The sequence below is a fragment of the Carcharodon carcharias genome, chromosome 12 (genome assembly GCF_017639515.1).
Source record: "Carcharodon carcharias isolate sCarCar2 chromosome 12, sCarCar2.pri, whole genome shotgun sequence".
Classification (NCBI taxonomy): Eukaryota; Metazoa; Chordata; class Chondrichthyes; order Lamniformes; family Lamnidae; genus Carcharodon; species Carcharodon carcharias.
In genome coordinates, this window is record NC_054478.1 from 56,357,620 (window position 1) to 56,384,990 (window position 27,371).

General features: G+C 55.8%; 1 protein-coding gene across 4 annotated transcripts in view; it reads left to right on the forward strand.

Annotated features, from left to right (window-relative positions):
* Window positions 1-1,460: 1,460 nt before the first annotated feature.
* The window catches only part of lmln (leishmanolysin-like (metallopeptidase M8 family)), a 106,768-nt gene continuing 80,857 nt past the window's right edge, over window positions 1,461-27,371 (forward strand). For 2 of the 4 annotated variants that reach the window (XR_005944618.1, XM_041201608.1), the window contains exons 1-3: window positions 1,482-1,630; window positions 8,737-8,834; window positions 8,948-8,978. Coding sequence is in view for 3 of the 4 variants with exons in the window: in XM_041201608.1 (XP_041057542.1) it covers window positions 1,496-1,630; window positions 8,737-8,834; window positions 8,948-8,978 (264 nt within the window). In the remaining variant the exon portion in view is untranslated. Of the gene's footprint in view, window positions 1,648-8,736; window positions 8,835-8,947; window positions 8,979-27,371 lie in introns of all 4 variants that reach the window. The other 2 variants (XM_041201610.1, XM_041201611.1) reach the window with 2 other exon arrangements.

Below are 27,371 nucleotides of genomic sequence, written 5' to 3' on the forward strand. Positions count from 1 at the left end.
GCTGGGTGGGAGAGTGAGCTGTGAGGAGGATACAGAGATGCTTCAGTGTGATTTAGACAAGCTGAGTGAGTGGGCAAATGCATGGCAGATGCAGTATAATGTGGGTAAGTGTGAGGTTATCCACTTTGGTAGCAAAAACAGGAAGGCAGATTATTATCTGAATGGCTATAACTTGAGAGAGGGGAATATACAATGAGACCTGGGTGCCCTCGTACATCAGTTGTTGAAGGTAAGCATGCAGGTGCAGCAGGCAGTAAAGAAGGCAAATGGTATATTGGCCTTCATAGCGAGAGAATTCAAGTACAGGAGCAGGGATGCCTTGTTGCAATTATACAGGGCCTTGGTGAAACCACACCTGTAATACTGTGCGCAGTTTTGGTCTCCTTATCTGAAGAAGAATGTTCTTGCTGTAGAAGGAGTGCAGCAAAGGTTTACCAGAATGATTCATGGCATGGCGCGACTGACATATGAGGAGAGATTGAGTTGGTTAGGATTATATTCACTGGAAGTCAGAAGAATGAGAGGGGATCTCATAGAAACCTACAACATTCTAACAGGACTAGACAGGGTAGATGCATGAAGGATGTTCCCGATGGTGGGGTAGTCCAGAACCAGGGGTCACAGTCTGAGGATACGGAGTAGACCATTTAGGACTGAGATGAGGAGAAATTTCTTCACACAGAGAGTGGTGAGCCTGTGGAATTCGCTATCACAGAAAGTAGTTGAGGCCAAAACATTGTATGTTTTCAAGAAGGAGTTAGATAAGGCTCTTGGGGCAAAAGGTATCAAAGGAAATGGGGAGAAAATGGGAGCAGGCTATTGAATTGGATGATCAGCCATGATCATGATGAATGACTGAGCAGGGTCAAAGGGCCGAATGGCCTACTCCTGCTCCTATTTTCTATGTTTCTATGTCAGGTGGCTTGGAGGGGAATTTGCAGGTGGCTGTGTTCCTATGTGCCTGCTGCCCTTATCCTTCTATGAAGTAGAGGTAGCAAGTTTAGAAGGTGCTGTCGAAGGAACTTTGGTAAGTTGTTGCAGTGCATCTGGCATATGGTACATGCTGCTATGCACCAGTGATGGAGGGAGTGGATGTTTAACGTAGTGAATGAGGAGCTGCTCAAGTGGGCTGCCTTGTGCTGGATATCGAACTTCTTGAGTGTTATTGCAACAGCGCTCATCCAGACAAGTGAAATGTATTCAATCACATTCCTGACTTGTTCTTTGCAGATGGTGGACAGGTTTTGGGGAGTCTGGTCCAGGAAAAAACAGTTTTACTAATCTGATTGATATTGCGAGTTTTTAAAGTCTCAGATTGTTTTGATGGGTTTTACAAGTTATTCGTTGCCATTTCTTTCGGAATATAATATTGCTGCATGACAGGTATTCTCTCCCACACCAGCTGTTGTTACTCAGTCTCCTCCACCAGATATGTAGCATTCAACACCTCCATTGCGCATGCGTTTTGCCGGCCCCGTGACGTCATCGCGGCCCAATGATGGCGTCCGGCTTCAATCTCTGTCGGAGAATCCGGACCTGGGCCTTTTATATAGTAACCGGCATGATGTGTGCTGTCATCGAAACCAGTACCTGCTATACATGTAAACACCGTGTTCCGGATTTGAGAGAGGTGAGCAATAATTACAGGTAAATAAACCGAATTTATAAAGGAAAGGAGCTGGTAAGTTAGAGACTGAGAGACACTGAGCAGAGGAAGATTGAGCCGGAGCGGGCACGGGAGTGGGGGAGGGGGATGGAGCCGGAGCCGGAGCCGGAGCGGGCACGGTGGGGAGCCGGAGCCAGAACGGGCACAGCCGGAGCCAGAACGGGCACGGGGGGAGATGGAGCCGGAGCGGGCACGGGGTGGAGATGGAGCTGGAGCGGGCACGGGGGAGTCGGAGCAGGCACAGGGGGAGCCGGAGATGGAGCGGGCACAGAGGGAGCTGGAGCGGGCACAGAGGGAGACTGAGCCGGAGCGGGCACAGAGGGAGACTGAACCGGAGCGGGCACAGAGGGAGACTGAGCCGGAGCGGGCACAGAGGGAGACTGAGCCGGAGCGGGCACAGAGGGAGACTGAGCCGGAGCGGGCACAGAGGGAGACGGAGCCGGAGCGGGCACAGGGGGTGATCGAGCCGGAGCGGGCACAGGGGGTGATTGAGCCGGAGCGGGCACAGGGGGTGATCGAGCCAGAGCGGGCACAGAGGGAGACTGAGCCGGAGCGGGCACAGAGGGAGACTGAGCCGGAGCGGGCACAGAGGGAGACTGAACCGGAGCGGGCACAGAGGGAGACTGAGCCGGAGCGGGCACAGAGGGAGACTGAGCCGGAGCGGGCACAGAGGGAGACTGAGCCGGAGCGGGCACAGAGGGAGACTGAGCCGGAGCGGGCACAGAGGGAGACGGAGCCGGAGCGGGCACAGGGGGTGATCGAGCCGGAGCGGGCACAGGGGGTGATTGAGCCGGAGCGGGCACAGGGGGTGATCGAGCCAGAGCGGGCACAGAGGGAGACTGAGCCGGAGCGGGCACAGAGGGAGACTGAGCCGGAGCGGGCACAGAGGGAGACTGAGCCGGAGCGGGCACAGAGGGAGACTGAGCCGGAGCGGGCACAGAGGGAGACTGAGCCGGAGCGGGCACAGAGGGAGACTGAGCCGGAGCGGGCACAGAGGGAGACTGAGCCGGAGCGGGCACAGAGGGAGACTGAGCCGGAGCGGGCACAGAGGGAGACTGAGCCGGAGCGGGCACAGAGGGAGACTGAGCCGGAGCGGGCACAGAGGGAGACTGAGCCGGAGCGGGCACAGAGGGAGACTGAGCCGGAGCGGGCACAGAGGGAGACTGAGCCGGAGCGGGCACAGAGGGAGACTGAGCCGGAGCGGGCACAGAGGGAGACTGAGCCGGAGCGGGCACAGAGGGAGACTGAGCCGGAGCGGGCACAGAGGGAGACTGAGCCGGAGCGGGCACAGAGGGAGACTGAGCCGGAGCGGGCACAGAGGGAGACTGAGCCGGAGCGGGCACAGAGGGAGACTGAGCCGGAGCGGGCACAGAGGGAGACTGAGCCGGAGCGGGCACAGAGGGAGACTGAGCCGGAGCGGGCACAGAGGGAGACGGAGCCGGAGCGGGCACAGGGGGTGATCGAGCCAGAGCGGGCACAGGGGGTGACTGAGCCAGAGCGGGCACAGGGGGTGATCGAGCCAGAGCGGGCACAGAGGGAGACCGAGCCGGAGCGGGCACAGGAAGATTGAGCCAGAGAGGGCACAGAGGGAGACCAAGTCAGAGTGGGCACAGAGGGAGACCGAGCCAGAGCGGGCACAGAGAGAAAGGGAGATAGAGATTGAGTGGGTACAGAGAGCGAGCCAGAGACAGCGATTGAGCGGGCACTGAGGGCGAGCCAGAGAGCGCGATTGAGTGGGCACTGATAGTGAGTGCGCGATTGAGCAGGCACAGCAAGCGTGCATGATTGAGTGGGCACAGAGTGAGTGAATGATTGAGCGGGCACTGAGAGTGTGCGTGACTGAGCAGGTACTGAACACGTGCAATTGAACGGGCATGCAGCACTCTTGTGGCTGAGTGGGGATGGAGGGAGCAAGCGCGAGCAGTTGCGCGGGGATGGGGAGTGCGAGTGCTTCGTTGAACGGGCACGGAGAGAGCGCGCATGAGACAGCACACGGTTGAGCGGTATTGGAGAGCGCGAGCACAAGAGGGTGCGTTGTTGAGTGGGCACGGAGAGAGCGAGCATGAGAGGGAGTCTGGCCTAACCACAGAGCATTCACTGAGGGGGTGTGTGATCCAGGCACTGAGAGTGTACTGTGAGAGTTTGACTGAGGCCCAGAGAGGGTTGCTGAGGGAGATTTTGATTCAGGCACTGAGCAGAAGTAAGGGCTTTAGATTCCTGGTACTTTGGGACCAGGTCTGTGTGAGATGGGGCCTGTGCAGGATGCATGCTTTGCACCTAAACAGAGCTGGGACCAGTTCCCTTGCTAATATTTACTAGTGTATTGGGGAGGGTTTAAATTAACAGCGAGGATATGGGAACCAGGAGGTAATATTAAAGAGGACTACCAAGGTGCACAGAATATTCGAAGAGACTAATAGCACTAGAGTCAGAAATAATAAGTTGTTAGATCCACTCAGAGTAAAGTAATAAAGTATAAATTAGGGTTAGTGTGCTTGTATGTCTGTGGAACATGATAAGTAAGATTGGTGAGTTGCAGGCCAGATGCAGATTACCATATGGAAATATGATCTTGTGGCTATAATGGAGACCTGCTGTAACTTTTAATAGCCAGTATAAACATGGCTGCTTTAACCATGTGACCAAGACAAGTCCAGAGACCTTCCCCAAATATGGTAGTGGGTTGGGCCAATAAACACCCTGTGTTGTGGCCTTTCACACTTTCACTGTTTTGAGGTGAGGGTCAATCACAATACAATGAAATGCCAATGACACTCATTTCTGATTTGTCTCACACCCATTGTGTTTCAATGTCTCTGTTGTCCATGGTGAGGCAGGAAGATGAATTGGCTGGTATCATAGTCATGGAGGTTTACAGTTCATCCTTACAAAAGGACTTGTGAGCTTCAGAAGTGGCTGGGATTACTCTTATTTTAAAGAGGTATTTGCCTGAGTTTCAGGTTTTGTCTGGAGCTGATGTTGCCAAAGTCATATGATGTGTTGTCAACCATCTTAAAAATCTGTTCTATTTTTAAAAATACACCTTTAGAATTTTTAATATCTTTATGCCTGTACTGGCCATAACAAGAAGAACATTTCAGTGTTGGAGAGTGAGTATGTTCCAGAGGAGTCAAGGATAGAATCTATTTGGCTAGAGCTACGGAATTAAAAAGGTATAATTACATTGCTTGTTGTATTCTACAGACAACCAACAACTGGAAAAGATATACAGGACCAAGTTTGAAAGGAAATTACAGAGATGTGCAGGAATTGTAGAATTGTTATAATGGGGGTCTTTAGTTAGCTATATATGGTAGTGTAAAGGGAAGAGAGAGGCAAGAATTCCTGGAGGAAAAATTTCTACAGTATATTTCCAGTCCAATAAGAAAGGAGGTACTGCTAGACATGGTTTTTGGGAATGGGTGGACCAAGCGGATCAAGTGTCAGTGGGGGAACATTTATGTGACAGTGATTATTGTAACATAAGATTTAGATTGGCTATGGAAAAGGACAAAGAACAATCCTTCAGAGTAAGAATAATTAACTGGGGGAAGCCAACTTCAATGGGTAAGAATGGATCTGGGCCAGATAATTAGAATCAAAGGTTGGCAGGCAAAACTGTGACTGAACAATGGGTTGCCTTTACAGAAGAGAGAGTTTGCACACAGTCAAGATATATTCCCATGAAAGGGAAAGGTAGGGCAAACAATCTAGAGCTCCCTCTAAAGATAAAGATAAAGAAGAAAAAGTATGATATGGCAGATGTTGATGGATAATAAGAACCAGGCTGGATTTAGAAGGTTCAGAGGGGAATTGAAAAAGCAAATAAGAGAAGCAAAGAGAGAGTATGAGAAGAAACTAGCAGCTAACATAAAAGAAACTCTGAAAGCCTTAAATAGGCATATAAAAAGTAAAACGGTGGTAAAAGGAGGAGTGGAGCTGATTAGGGACAAAAAAGAAGATTTACGCATGGAGGCAGGGGCATGGCTGAAGTATTAAATTAATACTTTGCATTTGTTGTTACCATGGAAAATGATGCTATGCAGATCTTGTGAAAGAGGAGGCAGTTCAGACACTTTAAGGGTTTAACATTGCTAAGGAGTACGTATTGGATAGACTTTATGCACTTAAAATTGATAAGGCTGCAGGACCGGATGAGATGCATCCAAGGATACTGAGGGAAGTGAGAGTGAAAATTGCAGAGACACTGACCATAATTTTACAGTCTTCATTAGATTCAGGGGTGGTGCCAGAGGGCTGGAGAATTGCAACTGTTACACCCTTTTTCAAAAAAGTTGTAAAGATAAGCCTGGCAACTACAGGCCAAGTCGGTTTAATCTTGGTGGTGTGGAAGTTTCTAGAAGTGATAATTTGGAACAAAATTATTGGTCACGTGGGCAAGTGTGAGTTAATTAAGGAAAGCCATCATAGAGTTGTTAAGGGCAAATTATGCTTAGCTAACTTGCATGAGTTTTCTGACGAGGTAACAAAAAGGGTTCATGAGGATGATTCTGTTGATGTGATGTACATGGACTTCCAAAAGGCACTTGATAAAGTGCTGCACAACAGACTTGTGAACAAAGTTATAGCTCATGGAATAAAAGGAGCAGTAGCAACATAGGTATGAAATTTGGCAGAGTGACAAGAAACAGCGTAGTGGTTAATGGATGTTTTATGGACTAGAGGAAGGTTTACAGTGGAGTTCCCCAGGGATTAGTGTTAGAACCTCTGCTCTTCCTGATATATGTAAATAACCTAGACCTTCATGTATGTTAAACTTGTATGAAATACTGGTTTGGCTTCAACTGGAATATTGCGTCCAGTTCTGGGTGCCAGACTTGATGAAGAATGTGAAGGCATTAGAGAGAGTGCAGGAACGATTTATGTGAATGGTTCTAGGGATGAGGAATTTCAATTAGGTGGATAGATTGGAGAAGGTGGCTGTACTTTCCTTGAAGAAGAGAAGGTTGGGAGGAGATTTTTTAGAATTATTCAAAATTATGAGGGATCTGGACAGAGTAGATAGGGAGAAACTGCTCCAATTGGTTGAAAGATTATGAACCAGTGGGCTCAGATTTAAGGAAATAGGAAAAGAATGACAGCATGAGGAAAAACTTTTTAAGCAGTAAGTTGTTAGGATTTGGAATCACATGTGCTGCCTGAGTGTGTGGTGGAGGCAGGTCCAATCAAGACATTCAAGAAGGAATTGGATTATTATCTGAGAAGGAAGAATGTGAGGGCTACAGGGAGAAGGCAGGGGAATGACCAGGTTGCTCCTTCATAGAGCTGTCACAGACATGATGGGCCAAATGGCCTCCATCTGCATTGTAACCATTTTGTGATTCTGGAGAGAGTCTGACCCAGGCATAGAGTGGACACTGAAGGTGAGTCTGACCCTGGCACAGAGCAGGCACTAAGGGAGAATCTGACCCTGGCACAGCAGGGCACTGAGGGAAAGTTTGACCCTGGCACAGAGCAAGCACTGAAAGAGCCTGAACATACAAATATAAGAAATAGGAGCAAGAGTAGACCATTTGACCCCTTGAGCCATTCAGTGACATCATAAGTGACCTGATTGTGGCCTTAACTCCACTTGTGCCCCCCCCATAACCCGTGACTCCCTTGTCAATGAAATATCTGATAAAAATCTGTCTAGCTCAGCCTTGAATATATTCCATGACTGTTCTCTATGGAAGAGAGTTCCTCTGAGAGAAGAAATTCCTCCTTATCTTCATCTTAAATTGGAGACCCCTTAATATGAAACTGCATCCTCGATCTAGATTCTTCTAGGAGGGGAAGCATTCCCTCAGCCCCTGAGAATCTCATATATTTCAATAAGATCACTTCTTATCCTTCTAAACTTCTATTTGTATAGACCCTTCCTGCTCAGCCTTTCCTCGTAAGACAACTCCTTCATCCCAGGAATTAGCTTAGTGAACCTTTGTTGAACTGCCCCCAATGCAAGTGTATCCTTCCTTAAGGAGACCAAACTGTACAAAATACTCCAGGTGCAGCCTCACCAATGCCCTGTACAGTTGTAGCAGGACTTCCCTATTTTTATACTCCATCCCCTTTACAATAAAGGCCAACATCCCATTTGCCTTCCTAATTACTTGCTGCACCTGCATGTTAATGCTTTATGATTCATGTACAAGGACACCCAGATTCTTCAGTATAGTAGCATTCTGCAGTCTCTCTTCATTTAAAAAATAATTTAAATATGTAGTGTGACTCGGGCACCAAGCATGCAGTGAGGACGAACCTGAGCTTGGTCCAGGGTGTACACTAGGAAGCGAGTTGAGCCTGGATCCAAACGTGAATGCAATAGCCTGACAAACACTGTACTCAACGTAAACTGATAGGGAAGATCTAACACAGATATTGGAGACTGAGTCTACACAGAGTGGGTGAGTAGCACAGAAACTGGTCCTTGAGCCTATATAGACTTTTCTAACATCAATGTGCCATGAGAAACAAGATCTAATAATAGGGCATAATGCATACAGTGAGGTGGAAGATCTGACATATCAATACATGCTGGAAGGGAGCAATTGACACACAATGTGTATCGAGGGAGAAATTTGAGAAAAGTTAGAGGGAAAGAAAGTCAGACATGAGAACCTGAGTCTGCATTGAAGCAGAGAGTCTGATGGTTGGGCAGGAAGATAATTGTGCCACTAAATCCATATCCTATTTGGAAGATGACTGGATTTTTGAATGTATCGGCAATGAAGCACTACAGTTGGTGCTTGGTGGCCTTTTTTTAAATGTATTTTAGATGGCAATGTTAGCCAAGATAATTTAGCATTGAGAAATTGTCTGGAAAAATTAATTTATCTATTATCTGTACTTAAAGGTAACTATCTACTTTTTATGTTGGAATAATAACTTTGTTACATTTATAAATGATAATGAAGGATATTAACTCATTTAATTAGCCAGGAATAGAACATGGTGTTATATTTGAAGTTAGGTGTGCAGAACTGATATGCCCAACTGTTAAAGGTCCAGTCTTTATCTCCTTTTGTATATTGATGTCTCCTTTACCAATCCCATCTTTTTTGTTCTAGGTGATTTACCAGGTTTATTTAGAACCAAGTCGAATTACCAGGAGAAGTATTGATCAGCATCTAAGAATAAAAATTGTGTATGATTTAAGTATTGAATAGTAAGTATTGTAATTTGTTGTATTGGAATTTGTCATGTGATAAAATTTGTTAAATAACATCACCGACTTTAACTTTAAACATTGATAGCTCCTTTTTTATTTTTATGTTGCAGTTTACCCATGGATAAAAAATACTTAGTTAAGGTATGTACAAAATCCATGTATTTTACAATATGTAACTATAAATGTATATTTCAGTTGTAAGTTGTGCCTGAAATTCATTCCTTTGCATTATGTTTCTTAGAAACAAAATTAAATCTGAGAGTCCCTCAATCAAATTTAGTACACAAAAATGTAAGCTATAGCGATGGAAGTGAAGAAGGGTTAGTACTTAGCTTAGGAACATAAAGAAATGTAGTGTTAACATTTTAGGTCTTAATGACCCTTTGTTAAAATTGGGTTGCATTAACACCACCTTCTCTCCATAGGTGCTGTGTGTTCTCAACATTTTCTGTTCTTGAGTAAAATGTGGAGTAATTAAGCACTGATGTCTCAGTGAATCTGCAGGATAAGAGAGGAATTTTTGAAATTATTTTTCTGATTGAGTGGGATGATTTTAAGTTATTGCTATGGCTCATTATTTGTAAATTTTGGTGAAGTGTCTTGATATATGTATAGTGAATGGCATACCAAGTTAACTAGATACGGTAAGATGTCAAGTGATTTGTTGAGCAAAAGGAATGTGTAAGAAAGCAACAATCAGACTATTCAAATAAAAATCATTTTAGTCATTAGAAAACTTTAATGTTAAAGATCATTGTCAATATTTGTAAAAACCAGCACTAGAGCGATTGCTAGTATAGGACCATTTCTATGAGTATTTTTTTTCAATACTGGAGAGGTTTTCCTGGTTAAGTTTAAAATTGACTCTTTTTAAAATTTGTTCATGGGATGCGGACATCACTGGCTAGGCCAGCATTTTTGCCCATCCCTAATTTCCCTTGATCAGTGGGCATTTAAGAGTCAACCACATTGCTGTGGGTCTGGAGTCATATGTAGGCCACACCAAGTAAGAATGGCAGATTTCCTCCCCTAAAGGGCATTAGTGAACTAGTTGGGTTTTTATAACAATCGGCAATGGTTTCATGGTCATCATTAGACTTTTTTAATTCCAAATTTTTTAATTCAAATATCACCATCTGCCGTGGTGTGATTTGAACCCATGTCCCCAGAACATTACCCTGGGTCTCTGGAATACTAGTCCAGTGACAATGCTGCTATATCACTGACACGCAATAAAAGATTTTAAAATTGTTCATCATTTGATAGAATATACATGATATTCATAACTACGATAATATTGTGCACATTGAAGCAGTATTCACTTTGTGATGATTCAGTTGCATCTGAGTTTTCATTAAAGATGGCCGCCAATGAACTTCAAAGCAATTAAGATAATTCATTAGAAGGCCATTGAAACAAACAAACTGATTGGAAAACCATGTGATCAGAGTGTAGCCAATAACCCAAACAAAAATTATGGATGTGCAAACAAAGGAGTGGCAAGGTACAAGACTAGCAAAACCATTGTAACAGTTGTCATAGCTGGTGCCTGAGGGAGTAAAAACCATTATCAGGATAGGTTGGAAGTGGATGTGAATGTCCGCCTCTTCTGTTTATTCCCCTTTTAAAGTAGTGTTTGGTCATCCTTTTAATAATGTTTAATTTCAGATGATTACAATGGGGTATGCTTATGTTCAGTTCATTTTATCTTTTTTGCTTGGTGTCACAAATGCTTCTGTTGCATAAATCTAATATTCTCTCCAAAAATTTTGAGGTCGATTTATGGGAATTTGAATTTAAAAATGGAAAATCCAACACTTTTTATTCTCTGGTCTCTTACCCCCTGTCTCTCGCTGTTATTATGAGTAATGAGAAAGAGCGACTGAACCAGAACGGACACAGAGAGAGAGAGAGACTGACCCAGAGTGGGCACTGAGAGAGAGAGAGACTGACCCAGGGTGGGGCTTGAGAGAGAGAGAGAGAGAGAGAGACTGACCCAGGGTGGGGCTTGAGAGAGAGAGAGAGAGACTGACCCAGAGTGGGGCTTGAGAGAGAGAGAGAGAGAGACTGACCCAGGGTGGGGCTTGAGAGAGAGAGAGAGAGAGAGACTGACCCAGTGTGGGGCTTGAGAGAGAGAGACTGACCCACTGCGGGCACTGAGAGAGAGAGACTGACCCAGAGCAGGCATTGAGTGAGAGAGAATCTAATCCAGAGCAGGCACTGAGTGAAAGAAAGTGAGAGACTAACCCAGAGCGGTCACTGAGAATGAGACTAACCCAGAGCGGGCACAGAGCGAGAGGGATACTGACCCAGAGCAGGCATTGAGAGAGAGAGAGGGAGACTGACCGAGAGCGGGCACAGAGAGAGAAGGAGATTGACCCAGGGTGGGGCTTGAGAGAGAGAGAGAGAGAGAGAGAGAGAGAGACTGACCCAAGGTGGGGCTTGAGAGAGAGAGAGAGACTGACCCAGAGTGGGGCTTGAGAGAGAGAGAGAGAGAGACTGACCCAGAGTGGGGCTTGAGAGAGAGAGAGAGAGAGACTGACCCAGGGTGGGGCTTGAGAGAGAGAGAGAGAGACTGACCCAGGGTGGGGCTTGAGAGAGAGAGAGAGAGACTGACCCAGTGTGGGGCTTGAGAGAGAGAGACTGACCCACTGCGGGCACTGAGAGAGAGAGAGAGAGACTGACCCAGAGCAGGCATTGAGTGAGAGAGAATCTAATCCAGAGCGGGCACTGAGAGAAAGAAAGTGAGAGACTAACCCAGAGCGGTCACTGAGAGTGAGAGACTAACCTAGAGCGGGCACAGAGCGAGAGGGAGACTGACCCAGAGCAGGCATTGAGAGAGAGAGAGGGAGACTGACCGAGAGCGGGCACAGAGAGAGAAGGAGACTGACCCAGAGCAGGCACAGAGAGAGAGGGAGACTGACCCAGAGCAGGCACAGAGAGAGAGGGAGACTGACCCAGAGCAGGCACAGAGAGAGAGGGAGACTGACCCCGAGCGGGCGCAGAGAGAGAGGGAGACTGACCCCGAGCGGGCACAGAGAGAGAGGGAGACTGACCCCGAGCGGGCACAGAGAGAGAGGGAGACTGACCCCGAGCGGGCACAGAGAGAGAGGGAGACTGACCCCGAGCGGGCACAGAGAGAGAGGGAGACTGACCCCGAGCGGGCACAGAGAGAGAGGGAGACTGACCCCGAGCGGGCACAGAGAGAGAGGGAGACTGACCCCGAGCGGGCACAGAGAGAGAGGGAGACTGACCCCGAGCGGGCACAGAGAGAGAGGGAGACTGACCCCGAGCGGGCACAGAGAGAGAGGGAGACTGACCCCGAGCGGGCACAGAGAGAGAGGGAGACTGACCCCGAGCGGGCACAGAGAGAGAGGGAGACTGACCCCGAGCGGGCACAGAGAGAGAGGGAGACTGACCCCGAGCGGGCATTGAAAGAGAGAGTGGAAGACTGACCCCGAGCGGGCATTGAAAGAGAGAGTGGAAGACTGACCCAGAGCGGGCACCGAGAGAGAGAGAGTGAGACTGACACAGAGCAGGCACAGAGAGAGAGGGAGACTGACCCCGAGCGGGCACAGAGAGAGAGCGAGTGAGAGACTGTCCCACAGCGGACACTTAGGGTGAGCGACTGACCCAGAGCGGGCACTGAGAGAGAGAGGGAGACTGAACCAGCATGGTCACAGAGAGAGAGAGAGAGAGAGTGAGAGACTGACCCAGAGCAGGCCCTGAGAGAGAGAGAGAGAGAGAGAGACTGACTCAGAGTGGGCACTGCGAGAGAGAGAGAGTATGACCCAGAGTGGGCACTGAGAGAGAGAGACTGGCCCAGACCGGGCACTGAGAGAGAGAGACTGACCCAGACCGGGCACTGAGAGAGAGAGAGAGAGAGACTGACTCAGAGTGGGCACTGCGAGAGAGAGAGTATGACCCAGAGCGGGCACAGAGAGAGAGAGAGAGAGAGAGAGAGAGTGATCCAGAATGGGCACTGAGAGAGCGAGAGGGAGACTGACCCCGAGCGGGCACAGAGAGGGAGACTGACCCCGAGTGGGCACAGAGAGAGAGGGAGACTGACCCCGAGCGGGCGCAGAGAGAGAGGGAGACTGACCCTGAGCGGGCACAGAGAGAGAGGGAGACTGACCCTGAGCGGGCACAGAGAGAGAGGGAGACTGACCCCGAGCGGGCGCAGAGAGAGAGGGAGACTGACCCTGAGCGGGCACAGAGAGAGAGGGAGACTGACCCTGAGCGGGCACAGAGAGAGAGGAAGACTGACCCTGAGCGGGCACAGAGAGAGAGGGAGACTGACCCAGAGCGGGCACAGAGAGAGAGGGAGACTGACCCCGAGCGGGCACAGAGAGAGAGAGGGAGACTGACCCCGAGCGGGCACAGAGAGAGAGGGAGACTGACCCCGAGCGGGCACAGAGAGAGAGGGAGACTGACCCTGAGCAGGCACAGAGAGAGAGGGAGACTGACCCCGAGCGGGCACAGAGAGAGAGGGAGACTGACCCCGAGCGGGCACAGAGAGAGAGGGAGACTGACCCTGAGCGGGCACAGAGAGAGAGGGAGACTGACCCCGAGCGGGCACAGAGAGAGAGGGAGACTGACCCCGAGCGGGCACAGAGAGAGAGAGGGTGACTGACCCCGAGCGGGCACAGAGAGGGAGAGGGTGACTGACCCCGAGCGGGCACAGAGAGAGAGAGGGTGACTGACCCCGAGCGGGCACAGAGAGAGAGAGGGTGACTGACCCCGTGTGGGCACAGAGAGAGAGGGAGACTGACCCCGAGCGGGCACAGAGAGAGAGGGAGGCTGACCCCGAGCGGGCACAGAGAGAGAGGGAGGCTGACCCCGAGCGGGCACAGAGAGAGAGGGAGGCTGACCCCGAGCGGGCACAGAGAGCGAGGGAGACTGACCCCGAGCGGGCACAGAGAGCGAGGGAGACTGACCCCGAGCGGGCACAGAGAGCGAGGGAGACTGACCCCGAGCGGGCACAGAGAGCGAGGGAGACTGACCCCGAGCGGGCACAGAGAGCGAGGGAGACTGACCCCGAGCGGGCACAGAGAGCGAGGGAGACTGACCCCGAGCGGGCACAGAGAGCGAGAGACTGACCCCGAGCGGGCACAGAGAGAGAGGGAGACTGACCCCGAGCGGGCACAGAGAGAGAGGGAGACTGACCCCGAGCGGGCACAGAGAGAGAGGGAGACTGACCCCGAGCGGGCACAGAGAGAGAGGGAGACTGACCCCGAGCGGGCACAGAGAGAGAGGGAGACTGACCCCGAGCGGGCACAGAGAGAGAGGGAGACTGACCCCGAGCGGGCACAGAGAGAGAGGGAGACTGACCCCGAGCGGGCACAGAGAGAGAGGGAGACTGACCCCGAGCGGGCACAGAGAGAGAGGGAGACTGACCCCGAGCGGGCACAGAGAGAGAGGGAGACTGACCCCGAGCGGGCACAGAGAGAGAGGGAGACTGACCCCGAGCGGGCACTGAGAGAGAGGGAGACTGACCCCGAGCGGGCACAGAGAGAGAGGGAGACTGACCCCGAGCGGGCACAGAGAGAGAGGGAGACTGACCCAGAGCGGGCACAGAGAGAGAGGGAGACTGACCCCGAGCGGGCACAGAGAGAGAGGGAGACTGACCCCGAGCGGGCACAGAGAGAGAGGGAGACTGACCCCGAGCGGGCACTGAAAGAGAGGGAGACTGACCCCGAGCGGGCACTGAAAGAGAGGGAGACTGACCCCGAGCGGGCACTGAAAGAGAGAGAGATTGGAAGACTAACCCAGAGTGGGCACCGAGAGAGAGAGAGAGTGAGAGACTGACCCAGAGCCGGCACTGAGAGAGAGGGAGACTGACCCAGAGCGGGTACTGAGAGAGAGACTGACCTAGAGCGGGCACAGAGAGTGAGAGACTGACCCAGAGCGGGCACTGAGAGAGAGAGAGAGGGAGACTGACCCAGAGCAGGCACTGAGAGAGAGAGAGAGAAAGACTGATCCAGAGCAGGCACTGAGAGAGAGCGAGTGAGAGACTGTCCCACAGCGGACACTTAGGGTGCGAGACTGACCCAGAGCAGGCACTGAGAGAGAGAGAGAGACTGACCCAGAGCGGGCACTGAGAGAGAGAGAGAGAAAGACTGATCCAGAGCAGGCACTGAGAGAGAGCGAGTGAGAGACTGTCCCACAGCGGACACTTAGGGTGAGAGACTGACCCAGAGCGGGCACTGAGAGAGAGAGGGAGACTGAACCAGCGTGGGCACAGAGAGAGAGAGAGTGAGAGACTGACCCAGAGCAGGTCCTGAGAGAGAGAGACAGAGAGAGAGAGAGAGAGAGACTGACCCAGACCGGGCACTGAGAGAGAGAGACTGACCCAGACCGGGCATTGAGAGAAAGAGACTGACCCAGACCGGGCACAGAGAGAGAGAGAGAGACTGACTCAGAGTGGGCACTGCGAGAGAGAGAGAGAGAGTATGACCCAGAGCGGGCACAGAGAGAGAGAGAGTGATCCAGAATGGGCACTGAGAGAGCGAGAGAGAGACTGACCCCGAGCGGGCACAGAGAGGGAGACTGACCCTGAGCGGGCACAGAGAGAGAGGGAGACTGACCCGGAGCAGGCACAGAGAGAGAGGGAGACTGACCCAGAGCAGGCACAGAGAGAGAGGGAGACTGACCCAGAGCAGGCACAGAGAGAGAGGGAGACTGACCCCGAGCGGGCGCAGAGAGAGAGGGAGACTGACCCCGAGCGGGCACAGAGAGAGAGGGAGACTGACCCCGAGCGGGCACAGAGAGAGAGGGAGACTGACCCCGAGCGGGCACAGAGAGAGAGGGAGACTGACCCCGAGCGGGCACAGAGAGAGAGGGAGACTGACCCCGAGCGGGCACAGAGAGAGAGGGAGACTGACCCCGAGCGGGCACAGAGAGAGAGGGAGACTGACCCCGAGCGGGCACAGAGAGAGAGGGAGACTGACCCCGAGCGGGCACAGAGAGAGAGGGAGACTGACCCCGAGCGGGCACAGAGAGAGAGGGAGACTGACCCCGAGCGGGCACAGAGAGAGAGGGAGACTGACCCCGAGCGGGCACAGAGAGAGAGGGAGACTGACCCCGAGCGGGCACAGAGAGAGAGGGAGACTGACCCCGAGCGGGCACAGAGAGAGAGGGAGACTGACCCCGAGCGGGCACAGAGAGAGAGGGAGACTGACCCCGAGCGGGCACAGAGAGAGAGGGAGACTGACCCCGAGCGGGCACAGAGAGAGAGGGAGACTGACCCCGAGCGGGCAGTGAAAGAGAGAGTGGAAGACTGACCCCGAGCGGGCATTGAAAGAGAGAGTGGAAGACTGACCCAGAGCGGGCACCGAGAGAGAGAGAGTGAGACTGACCCAGAGCAGGCACAGAGAGAGAGGGAGACTGACCCCGAGCGGGCACAGAGAGAGAGAGGGAGACTGACCCCGAGCGGGCACAGAGAGAGAGGGAGACTGACCCCGAGCGGGCACAGAGAGAGAGGGAGACTGACCCTGAGCAGGCACAGAGAGAGAGGGAGACTGACCCCGAGCGGGCACAGAGAGAGAGGGAGACTGACCCCGAGCGGGCACAGAGAGAGAGGGAGACTGACCCTGAGCGGGCACAGAGAGAGAGGGAGACTGACCCCGAGCGGGCACAGAGAGAGAGCGAGTGAGAGACTGTCCCACAGCGGACACTTAGGGTGAGCGACTGACCCAGAGCGGGCACTGAGAGAGAGAGGGAGACTGAACCAGCATGGTCACAGAGAGAGAGAGAGAGAGAGAGTGAGAGACTGACCCAGAGCAGGCCCTGAGAGAGAGAGAGAGAGAGAGAGACTGACTCAGAGTGGGCACTGCGAGAGAGAGAGAGTATGACCCAGAGTGGGCACTGAGAGAGAGAGACTGGCCCAGACCGGGCACTGAGAGAGAGAGACTGACCCAGACCGGGCACTGAGAGAGAGAGAGAGAGAGACTGACTCAGAGTGGGCACTGCGAGAGAGAGAGTATGACCCAGAGCGGGCACAGAGAGAGAGAGAGAGAGAGAGAGAGTGATCCAGAATGGGCACTGAGAGAGCGAGAGGGAGACTGACCCCGAGCGGGCACAGAGAGGGAGACTGACCCCGAGTGGGCACAGAGAGAGAGGGAGACTGACCCCGAGCGGGCGCAGAGAGAGAGGGAGACTGACCCTGAGCGGGCACAGAGAGAGAGGGAGACTGACCCTGAGCGGGCACAGAGAGAGAGGGAGACTGACCCTGAGCGGGCACAGAGAGAGAGGGAGACTGACCCAGAGCGGGCACAGAGAGAGAGGGAGACTGACCCCGAGCGGGCACAGAGAGCGAGGGAGACTGACCCCGAGCGGGCACAGAGAGCGAGGGAGACTGACCCCGAGCGGGCACAGAGAGCGAGGGAGACTGACCCCGAGCGGGCACAGAGAGCGAGGGAGACTGACCCCGAGCGGGCACAGAGAGCGAGGGAGACTGACCCCGAGCGGGCACAGAGAGCGGGGGAGACTGACCCCGAGCGGGCACAGAGAGCGAGAGACTGACCCCGAGCGGGCACAGAGAGAGAGGGAGACTGACCCCGAGCGGGCACAGAGAGAGAGGGAGACTGACCCCGAGCGGGCACAGAGAGAGAGGGAGACTGACCCCGAGCGGGCACAGAGAGAGAGGGAGACTGACCCCGAGCGGGCACAGAGAGAGTGGGAGACTGACCCCGAGCGGGCACAGAGAGAGAGGGAGACTGACCCCGAGCGGGCACAGAGAGAGAGGGAGACTGACCCCGAGCGGGCACAGAGAGAGAGGGAGACTGACCCCGAGCGGGCACTGAGAGAGAGGGAGACTGACCCCGAGCGGGCACAGAGAGGGAGACTGACCCCGAGCGGGCACAGAGTGAGAGGGAGACTGACCCCGAGCGGGCACAGAGAGAGAGGGAGACTGACCCCGAGCGGGCACAGAGAGAGAGGGAGACTGACCCCGAGCGGGCACAGAGAGAGAGGGAGACTGACCCCGAGCGGGCACTGAAAGAGAGGGAGACTGACCCCGAGCGGGCACTGAAAGAGAGGGAGACTGACCCCGAGCGGGCACTGAAAGAGAGGGAGACTGACCCCGAGCGGGCACTGAAAGAGAGAGAGATTGGAAGACTAACCCAGAGTGGGCACCGAGAGAGAGAGAGAGTGAGAGACTGACCCAGAGCCGGCACTGAGAGAGAGGGAGACTGACCCAGAGCGGGTACTGAGAGAGAGACTGACCTAGAGCGGGCACAGAGAGTGAGAGACTGACCCAGAGCGGGCACTGAGAGAGAGAGAGAGGGAGACTGACCCAGAGCAGGCACTGAGAGAGAGAGAGAGAGAGACTGACCCAGAGTGGGCACTGAGAGAGAGAGAGAGAAAGACTGATCCAGAGCAGGCACTGAGAGAGAGCGAGTGAGAGACTGTCCCACAGCGGACACTTAGGGTGAGAGACTGACCCAGAGCGGGCACTGAGAGAGAGAGGGAGACTGAACCAGCGTGGGCACAGAGAGAGAGAGAGTGAGAGACTGACCCAGAGCAGGTCCTGAGAGAGAGAGAGAGAGAGAGAGAGAGAGAGAGAGAGAGACTGACCCAGACCGGGCACTGAGAGAGAGAGACTGACCCAGACCGGGCATTGAGAGAGAGAGACTGACCCAGACCGGGCACAGAGAGAGAGAGAGAGACTGACTCAGAGTGGGCACTGCGAGAGAGAGAGAGAGTATGACCCAGAGCGGGCACAGAGAGAGAGAGAGTGATCCAGAATGGGCACTGAGAGAGCGAGAGAGAGACTGACCCCGAGCGGGCACAGAGAGGGAGACTGACCCTGAGCGGGCACAGAGAGAGAGGGAGACTGACCCGGAGCAGGCACAGAGAGAGAGGGAGACTGACCCAGAGCAGGCACAGAGAGAGAGGGAGACTGACCCAGAGCAGGCACAGAGAGAGAGGGAGACTGACCCCGAGCGGGCGCAGAGAGAGAGGGAGACTGACCCCGAGCGGGCACAGAGAGAGAGGGAGACTGACCCCGAGCGGGCACAGGGAGAGAGGGAGACTGACCCCGAGCGGGCACAGAGAGAGAGGGAGACTGACCCCGAGCGGGCACAGAGAGAGAGGGAGACTGACCCCGAGCGGGCACAGAGAGAGAGGGAGACTGACCCCGAGCGGGCACAGAGAGAGAGGGAGACTGACCCCGAGCGGGCACAGAGAGAGAGGGAGACTGACCCCGAGCGGGCACAGAGAGAGAGGGAGACTGACCCCGAGCGGGCACAGAGAGAGAGGGAGACTGACCCCGAGCGGGCACAGAGAGAGAGGGAGACTGACCCCGAGCGGGCACAGAGAGAGAGGGAGACTGACCCCGAGCGGGCACAGAGAGAGAGGGAGACTGACCCCGAGCGGGCACAGAGAGAGAGGGAGACTGACCCCGAGCGGGCATTGAAAGAGAGAGTGGAAGACTGACCCCGAGCGGGCATTGAAAGAGAGAGTGGAAGACTGACCCAGAGCGGGCACCGAGAGAGAGAGAGTGAGACTGACCCAGAGCAGGCACAGAGAGAGAGGGAGACTGACCCCGAGCGGGCACAGAGAGAGAGCGAGTGAGAGACTGTCCCACAGCGGACACTTAGGGTGAGCGACTGACCCAGAGCGGGCACTGAGAGAGAGAGGGAGACTGAACCAGCAAGGTCACAGAGAGAGAGAGAGAGAGAGAGAGTGAGAGACTGACCCAGAGCAGGCCCTGAGAGAGAGAGAGAGAGAGAGAGAGACTGACTCAGAGTGGGCACTGCGAGAGAGAGAGAGTATGACCCAGAGTGGGCACTGAGAGAGAGAGACTGGCCCAGACCGGGCACTGAGAGAGAGAGACTGACCCAGACCGGGCACTGAGAGAGAGAGAGAGAGAGACTGACTCAGAGTGGGCACTGCGAGAGAGAGAGTATGACCCAGAGCGGGCACAGAGAGAGAGAGAGAGAGAGAGAGAGAGAGTGATCCAGAATGGGCACTGAGAGAGCGAGAGGGAGACTGACCCCGAGCGGGCACAGAGAGGGAGACTGACCCCGAGCGGGCACAGAGAGAGAGGGAGACTGACCCGAGCGGGCTCAGAGAGAGAGGGAGACTGACCCTGAGCGGGCACAGAGAGAGAGGGAGACTGACCCTGAGCGGGCACAGAGAGAGAGGGAGACTGACCCAGAGCGGGCACAGAGAGAGAGGGAGACTGACCCCGAGCGGGCACAGAGAGAGAGAGGGAGACTGACCCCGAGCGGGCACAGAGAGAGAGGGAGACTGACCCCGAGCGGGCACAGAGAGAGAGGGAGACTGACCCTGAGCAGACACAGAGAGAGAGGGAGACTGACCCCGAGCGGGCACAGAGAGAGAGGGAGACTGACCCCGAGCGGGCACAGAGAGAGAGGGAGACTGACCCCGAGCGGGCACAGAGAGAGAGGGAGACTGACCCTGAGCGGGCACAGAGAGAGAGGGAGACTGACCCCGAGCGGGCACAGAGAGAGAGCGAGTGAGAGACTGTCCCACAGCGGACACTTAGGGTGAGCGACTGACCCAGAGCGGGCACTGAGAGAGAGAGGGAGACTGAACCAGCATGGTCACAGAGAGAGAGAGAGAGAGAGAGAGTGAGAGACTGACCCAGAGCAGGCCCTGAGAGAGAGAGAGAGAGAGAGAGACTGACTCAGAGTGGGCACTGCGAGAGAGAGAGAGTATGACCCAGAGTGGGCACTGAGAGAGAGAGACTGGCCCAGACCGGGCACTGAGAGAGAGAGACTGACCCAGACCGGGCACTGAGAGAGAGAGAGAGAGAGACTGACTCAGAGTGGGCACTGCGAGAGAGAGAGTATGACCCAGAGCGGGCACAGAGAGAGAGAGAGAGAGAGAGAGAGTTTTCCAGAATGGGCACTGAGAGAGCGAGAGGGAGACTGACCCCGAGCGGGCACAGAGAGGGAGACTGACCCCGAGTGGGCACAGAGAGAGAGGGAGACTGACCCCGAGCGGGCGCAGAGAGAGAGGGAGACTGACCCTGAGCGGGCACAGAGAGAGAGGGAGACTGACCCTGAGCGGGCACAGAGAGAGAGGGAGACTGACCCTGAGCGGGCACAGAGAGAGAGGGAGACTGACCCAGAGCGGGCACAGAGAGAGAGGGAGACTGACCCCGAGCGGGCACAGAGAGAGAGAGGGAGACTGACCCCGAGCGGGCACAGAGAGAGAGGGAGACTGACCCCGAGCGGGCACAGAGAGAGAGGGAGACTGACCCTGAGCAGGCACAGAGAGAGAGGGAGACTGACCCCGAGCGGGCACAGAGAGAGAGGGAGACTGACCCTGAGCGGGCACAGAGAGAGAGGGAGACTGACCCTGAGCGGGCACAGAGAGAGAGGGAGACTGACCCCGAGCGGGCACAGAGAGAGAGAGGGTGACTGACCCCGAGCGGGCACAGAGAGGGAGAGGGTGACTGACCCCGAGCGGGCACAGAGAGAGAGAGGGTGACTGACCCCGAGCGGGCACAGAGAGAGAGAGGGTGACTGACCCCGTGTGGGCACAGAGAGAGAGGGAGACTGACCCCGAGCGGGCACAGAGAGAGAGGGAGGCTGACCCCGAGCGGGCACAGAGAGAGAGGGAGGCTGACCCCGAGCGGGCACAGAGAGAGAGGGAGGCTGACCCCGAGCGGGCACAGAGAGAGAGGGAGGCTGACCCCGAGCGGGCACAGAGAGAGAGGGAGGCTGACCCCGAGCGGGCACAGAGAGAGAGGGAGGCTGACCCCGAGCGGGCACAGAGAGCGAGGGAGACTGACCCCGAGCGGGCACAGAGAGCGAGGGAGACTGACCCCGAGCGGGCACAGAGAGCGAGGGAGACTGACCCCGAGGGGGCACAGAGAGCGAGGGAGACTGACCCCGAGCGGGCACAGAGAGCGAGAGACTGACCCCGAGCGGGCACAGAGAGAGAGGGAGACTGACCCCGAGCGGGCACAGAGAGAGAGGGAGACTGACCCCGAGCGGGCACAGAGAGAGAGGGAGACTGACCCCGAGCGGGCGCAGAGAGAGAGGGAGACTGACCCCGAGCGGGCGCAGAGAGAGAGGGAGACTGACCCCGAGCGGGCACTGAGAGAGAGGGAGACTGACCCCGAGCGGGCACAGAGAGAGAGGGAGACTGACCCCGAGCGGGCACAGAGAGAGAGGGAGACTGACCCCGAGCGGGCACAGAGAGAGAGGGAGACTGACCCCGAGCAGGCACAGAGAGAGAGGGAGACTGACCCCGAGCGGGCACAGAGAGAGAGGGAGACTGACCCCGAGCGGGCACTGAAAGAGAGGGAGACTGACCCCGAGCGGGCACTGAAAGAGAGGGAGACTGACCCCGAGCGGGCACTGAAAGAGAGAGAGATTGGAAGACTAACCCAGAGTGGGCACCGAGAGAGAGAGAGAGTGAGAGACTGACCCAGAGCCGGCACTGAGAGAGAGGGAGACTGACCCAGAGCAGGCACTGAGAGAGAGAGAGAGAAAGACTGATCCAGAGCAGGCACTGAGAGAGAGCGAGTGAGAGACTGTCCCATAGCGGACACTTAGGGTGAGAGACTGACCCAGAGCAGGCACTGAGAGAGAGAGGGAGACTGAACCAGCGTGGGCACAGAGAGAGAGAGAGTGAGAGACTGACCCAGAGCAGGTCCTGAGAGAGAGAGACAGAGAGAGAGAGAGAGAGAGACTGACCCAGACCGGGCACTGAGAGAGAGAGACTGACACAGACCGGGCACTGAGAGAGAGAGACTGACCCAGACCGGGCATTGAGAGAGAGAGACTGACCCAGACCGGGCACAGAGAGAGAGAGAGAGACTGACTCAGAGTGGGCACTGCGAGAGAGAGAGAGTATGACCCAGAGCGGGCACAGAGAGAGAGAGAGTGATCCAGAATGGGCACTGAGAGAGCGAGAGAGAGACTGACCCCGAGCGGGCACAGAGAGGGAGACTGACCCTGAGCGGGCACAGAGAGAGAGGGAGACTGACCCGGAGCAGGCACAGAGAGAGAGGGAGACTGACCCAGAGCAGGCACAGAGAGAGAGGGAGACTGACCCAGAGCAGGCACAGAGAGAGAGGGAGACTGACCCCGAGCGGGCGCAGAGAGAGAGGGAGACTGACCCAGAGCGGGTACTGAGAGAGAGACTGACCTAGAGCGGGCACAGAGAGTGAGAGACTGACCCAGAGCGGGCACTGAGAGAGAGAGAGAGGGAGACTGACCCAGAGCAGGCACTGAGAGAGAGAGAGAGAGAGACTGACCCAGAGTGGGCACTGAGAGAGAGAGAGAGAAAGACTGATCCAGAGCAGGCACTGAGAGAGAGCGAGTGAGAGACTGTCCCACAGCGGACACTTAGGGTGAGAGACTGACCCAGAGCGGGCACTGAGAGAGAGAGGGAGACTGAACCAGCGTGGGCACAGAGAGAGAGAGAGTGAGAGACTGACCCAGAGCAGGTCCTGAGAGAGAGAGAGAGAGAGAGAGAGAGAGAGAGAGAGAGACTGACCCAGACCGGGCACTGAGAGAGAGAGACTGACCCAGACCGGGCATTGAGAGAGAGAGACTGACCCAGACCGGGCACAGAGAGAGAGAGAGAGACTGACTCAGAGTGGGCACTGCGAGAGAGAGAGAGAGTATGACCCAGAGCGGGCACAGAGAGAGAGAGAGTGATCCAGCATGGGCACTGAGAGAGCGAGAGAGAGACTGACCCCGAGCGGGCACAGAGAGGGAGACTGACCCTGAGCGGGCACAGAGAGAGAGGGAGACTGACCCAGAGCAGGCACAGAGAGAGAGGGAGACTGACCCAGAGCAGGCACAGAGAGAGAGGGAGACTGACCCAGAGCAGGCACAGAGAGAGAGGGAGACTGACCCCGAGCGGGCGCAGAGAGAGAGGGAGACTGACCCCGAGCGGGCACAGAGAGAGAGGGAGACTGACCCCGAGCGGGCACAGGGAGAGAGGGAGACTGACCCCGAGCGGGCACAGAGAGAGAGGGAGACTGACCCCGAGCGGGCACAGAGAGAGAGGGAGACTGACCCCGAGCGGGCACAGAGAGAGAGGGAGACTGACCCCGAGCGGGCACAGAGAGAGAGGGAGACTGACCCCGAGCGGGCACAGAGAGAGAGGGAGACTGACCCCGAGCGGGCACAGAGAGAGAGGGAGACTGACCCCGAGCGGGCACAGAGAGAGAGGGAGACTGACCCCGAGCGGGCACAGAGAGAGAGGGAGACTGACCCAGAGCGGGCACAGAGAGAGAGGGAGACTGACCCCGAGCGGGCACAGAGAGAGAGGGAGACTGACCCCGAGCGGGCACAGAGAGAGAGGGAGACTGACCCCGAGCGGGCATTGAAAGAGAGAGTGGAAGACTGACCCCGAGCGGGCATTGAAAGAGAGAGTGGAAGACTGACCCAGAGCGGGCACCGAGAGAGAGAGAGAGTGAGACTGACCCAGAGCAGGCACAGAGAGAGAGGGAGACTGACCCCGAGCGGGCACAGAGAGAGAGCGAGTGAGAGACTGTCCCACAGCGGACACTTAGGGTGAGCGACTGACCCAGAGCGGGCACTGAGAGAGAGAGGGAGACTGAACCAGCATGGTCACAGAGAGAGAGAGAGAGTGAGAGACTGACCCAGAGCAGGCCCTGAGAGAGAGAGAGAGAGAGAGAGAGACTGACTCAGAGTGGGCACTGCGAGAGAGAGAGAGTATGACCCAGAGTGGGCACTGAGAGAGAGAGACTGGCCCAGACCGGGCACTGAGAGAGAGAGACTGACCCAGACCGGGCACTGAGAGAGAGAGAGAGAGAGACTGACTCAGAGTGGGCACTGCGAGAGAGAGAGTATGACCCAGAGCGGGCACAGAGAGAGAGAGAGAGAGAGAGAGAGAGTGATCCAGAATGGGCACTGAGAGAGCGAGAGGGAGACTGACCCCGAGCGGGCACAGAGAGGGAGACTGACCCCGAGCGGGCACAGAGAGAGAGGGAGACTGACCCGAGCGGGCTCAGAGAGAGAGGGAGACTGACCCTGAGCGGGCACAGAGAGAGAGGGAGACTGACCCTGAGCGGGCACAGAGAGAGAGGGAGACTGACCCAGAGCGGGCACAGAGAGAGAGGGAGACTGACCCCGAGCGGGCACAGAGAGAGAGAGGGAGACTGACCCCGAGCGGGCACAGAGAGAGAGGGAGACTGACCCCGAGCGGGCACAGAGAGAGAGGGAGACTGACCCTGAGCAGACACAGAGAGAGAGGGAGACTGACCCCGAGCGGGCACAGAGAGAGAGGGAGACTGACCCCGAGCGGGCACAGAGAGAGAGGGAGACTGACCCCGAGCGGGCACAGAGAGAGAGGGAGACTGACCCTGAGCGGGCACAGAGAGAGAGGGAGACTGACCCCGAGCGGGCACAGAGAGAGAGCGAGTGAGAGACTGTCCCACAGCGGACACTTAGGGTGAGCGACTGACCCAGAGCGGGCACTGAGAGAGAGAGGGAGACTGAACCAGCATGGTCACAGAGAGAGAGAGAGAGAGAGAGAGTGAGAGACTGACCCAGAGCAGGCCCTGAGAGAGAGAGAGAGAGAGAGAGACTGACTCAGAGTGGGCACTGCGAGAGAGAGAGAGTATGACCCAGAGTGGGCACTGAGAGAGAGAGACTGGCCCAGACCGGGCACTGAGAGAGAGAGACTGACCCAGACCGGGCACTGAGAGAGAGAGAGAGAGAGACTGACTCAGAGTGGGCACTGCGAGAGAGAGAGTATGACCCAGAGCGGGCACAGAGAGAGAGAGAGAGAGAGAGAGAGTGATCCAGAATGGGCACTGAGAGAGCGAGAGGGAGACTGACCCCGAGCGGGCACAGAGAGGGAGACTGACCCCGAGTGGGCACAGAGAGAGAGGGAGACTGACCCCGAGCGGGCGCAGAGAGAGAGGGAGACTGACCCTGAGCGGGCACAGAGAGAGAGGGAGACTGACCCTGAGCGGGCACAGAGAGAGAGGGAGACTGACCCTGAGCGGGCACAGAGAGAGAGGGAGACTGACCCAGAGCGGGCACAGAGAGAGAGGGAGACTGACCCCGAGCGGGCACAGAGAGAGAGAGGGAGACTGACCCCGAGCGGGCACAGAAAGAGAGGGAGACTGACCCCGAGCGGGCACAGAGAGAGAGGGAGACTGACCCTGAGCAGGCACAGAGAGAGAGGGAGACTGACCCCGAGCGGGCACAGAGAGAGAGGGAGACTGACCCTGAGCGGGCACAGAGAGAGAGTGAGACTGACCCTGAGCGGGCACAGAGAGAGAGGGAGACTGACCCCGAGCGGGCACAGAGAGAGAGAGGGTGACTGACCCCGAGCGGGCACAGAGAGGGAGAGGGTGACTGACCCCGAGCGGGCACAGAGAGAGAGAGGGTGACTGACCCCGAGCGGGCACAGAGAGAGAGAGGGTGACTGACCCCGTGTGGGCACAGAGAGAGAGGGAGACTGACCCCGAGCGGGCACAGAGAGAGAGGGAGGCTGACCCCGAGCGGGCACAGAGAGAGAGGGAGACTGACCCCGAGCGGGCACAGAGAGAGAGGGAGGCTGACCCCGAGCGGGCACAGAGAGAGAGGGAGGCTGACCCCGAGCGGGCACAGAGAGAGAGGGAGGCTGACCCCGAGCGGGCACAGAGAGAGAGGGAGGCTGACCCCGAGCGGGCACAGAGAGCGAGGGAGACTGACCCCGAGCGGGCACAGAGAGCGAGGGAGACTGACCCCGAGCGGGCACAGAGAGCGAGGGAGACTGACCCCGAGCGGGCACAGAGAGCGAGGGAGACTGACCCCGAGCGGGCACAGAGAGCGAGAGACTGACCCCGAGCGGGCACAGAGAGAGAGGGAGACTGACCCCGAGCGGGCACAGAGAGAGAGGGAGACTGACCCCGAGCGGGCACAGAGAAAGAGGGAGACTGACCCCGAGCGGGCGCAGAGAGAGAGGGAGACTGACCCCGAGCGGGCGCAGAGAGAGAGGGAGACTGACCCCGAGCGGGCACTGAGAGAGAGGGAGACTGACCCCGAGCGGGCACAGAGAGGGAGACTGACCCCGAGCGGGCACAGAGAGAGAGGGAGACTGACCCCGAGCGGGCACAGAGAGAGAGGGAGACTGACCCCGAGCGGGCACAGAGAGAGAGGGAGACTGACCCCGAGCGGGCACAGAGAGAGAGGGAGACTGACCCCGAGCGGGCACTGAAAGAGAGGGAGACTGACCCCGAGCGGGCACTGAAAGAGAGGGAGACTGACCCCGAGCGGGCACTGAAAGAGAGAGAGATTGGAAGACTAACCCAGAGTGGGCACCGAGAGAGAGAGAGAGTGAGAGACTGACCCAGAGCCGGCACTGAGAGAGAGGGAGACTGACCCAGAGCAGGCACTGAGAGAGAGAGAGAGAAAGACTGATCCAGAGCAGGCACTGAGAGAGAGCGAGTGAGAGACTGTCCCATAGCGGACACTTAGGGTGAGAGACTGACCCAGAGCAGGCACTGAGAGAGAGAGGGAGACTGAACCAGCGTGGGCACAGAGAGAGAGAGAGTGAGAGACTGACCCAGAGCAGGTCCTGAGA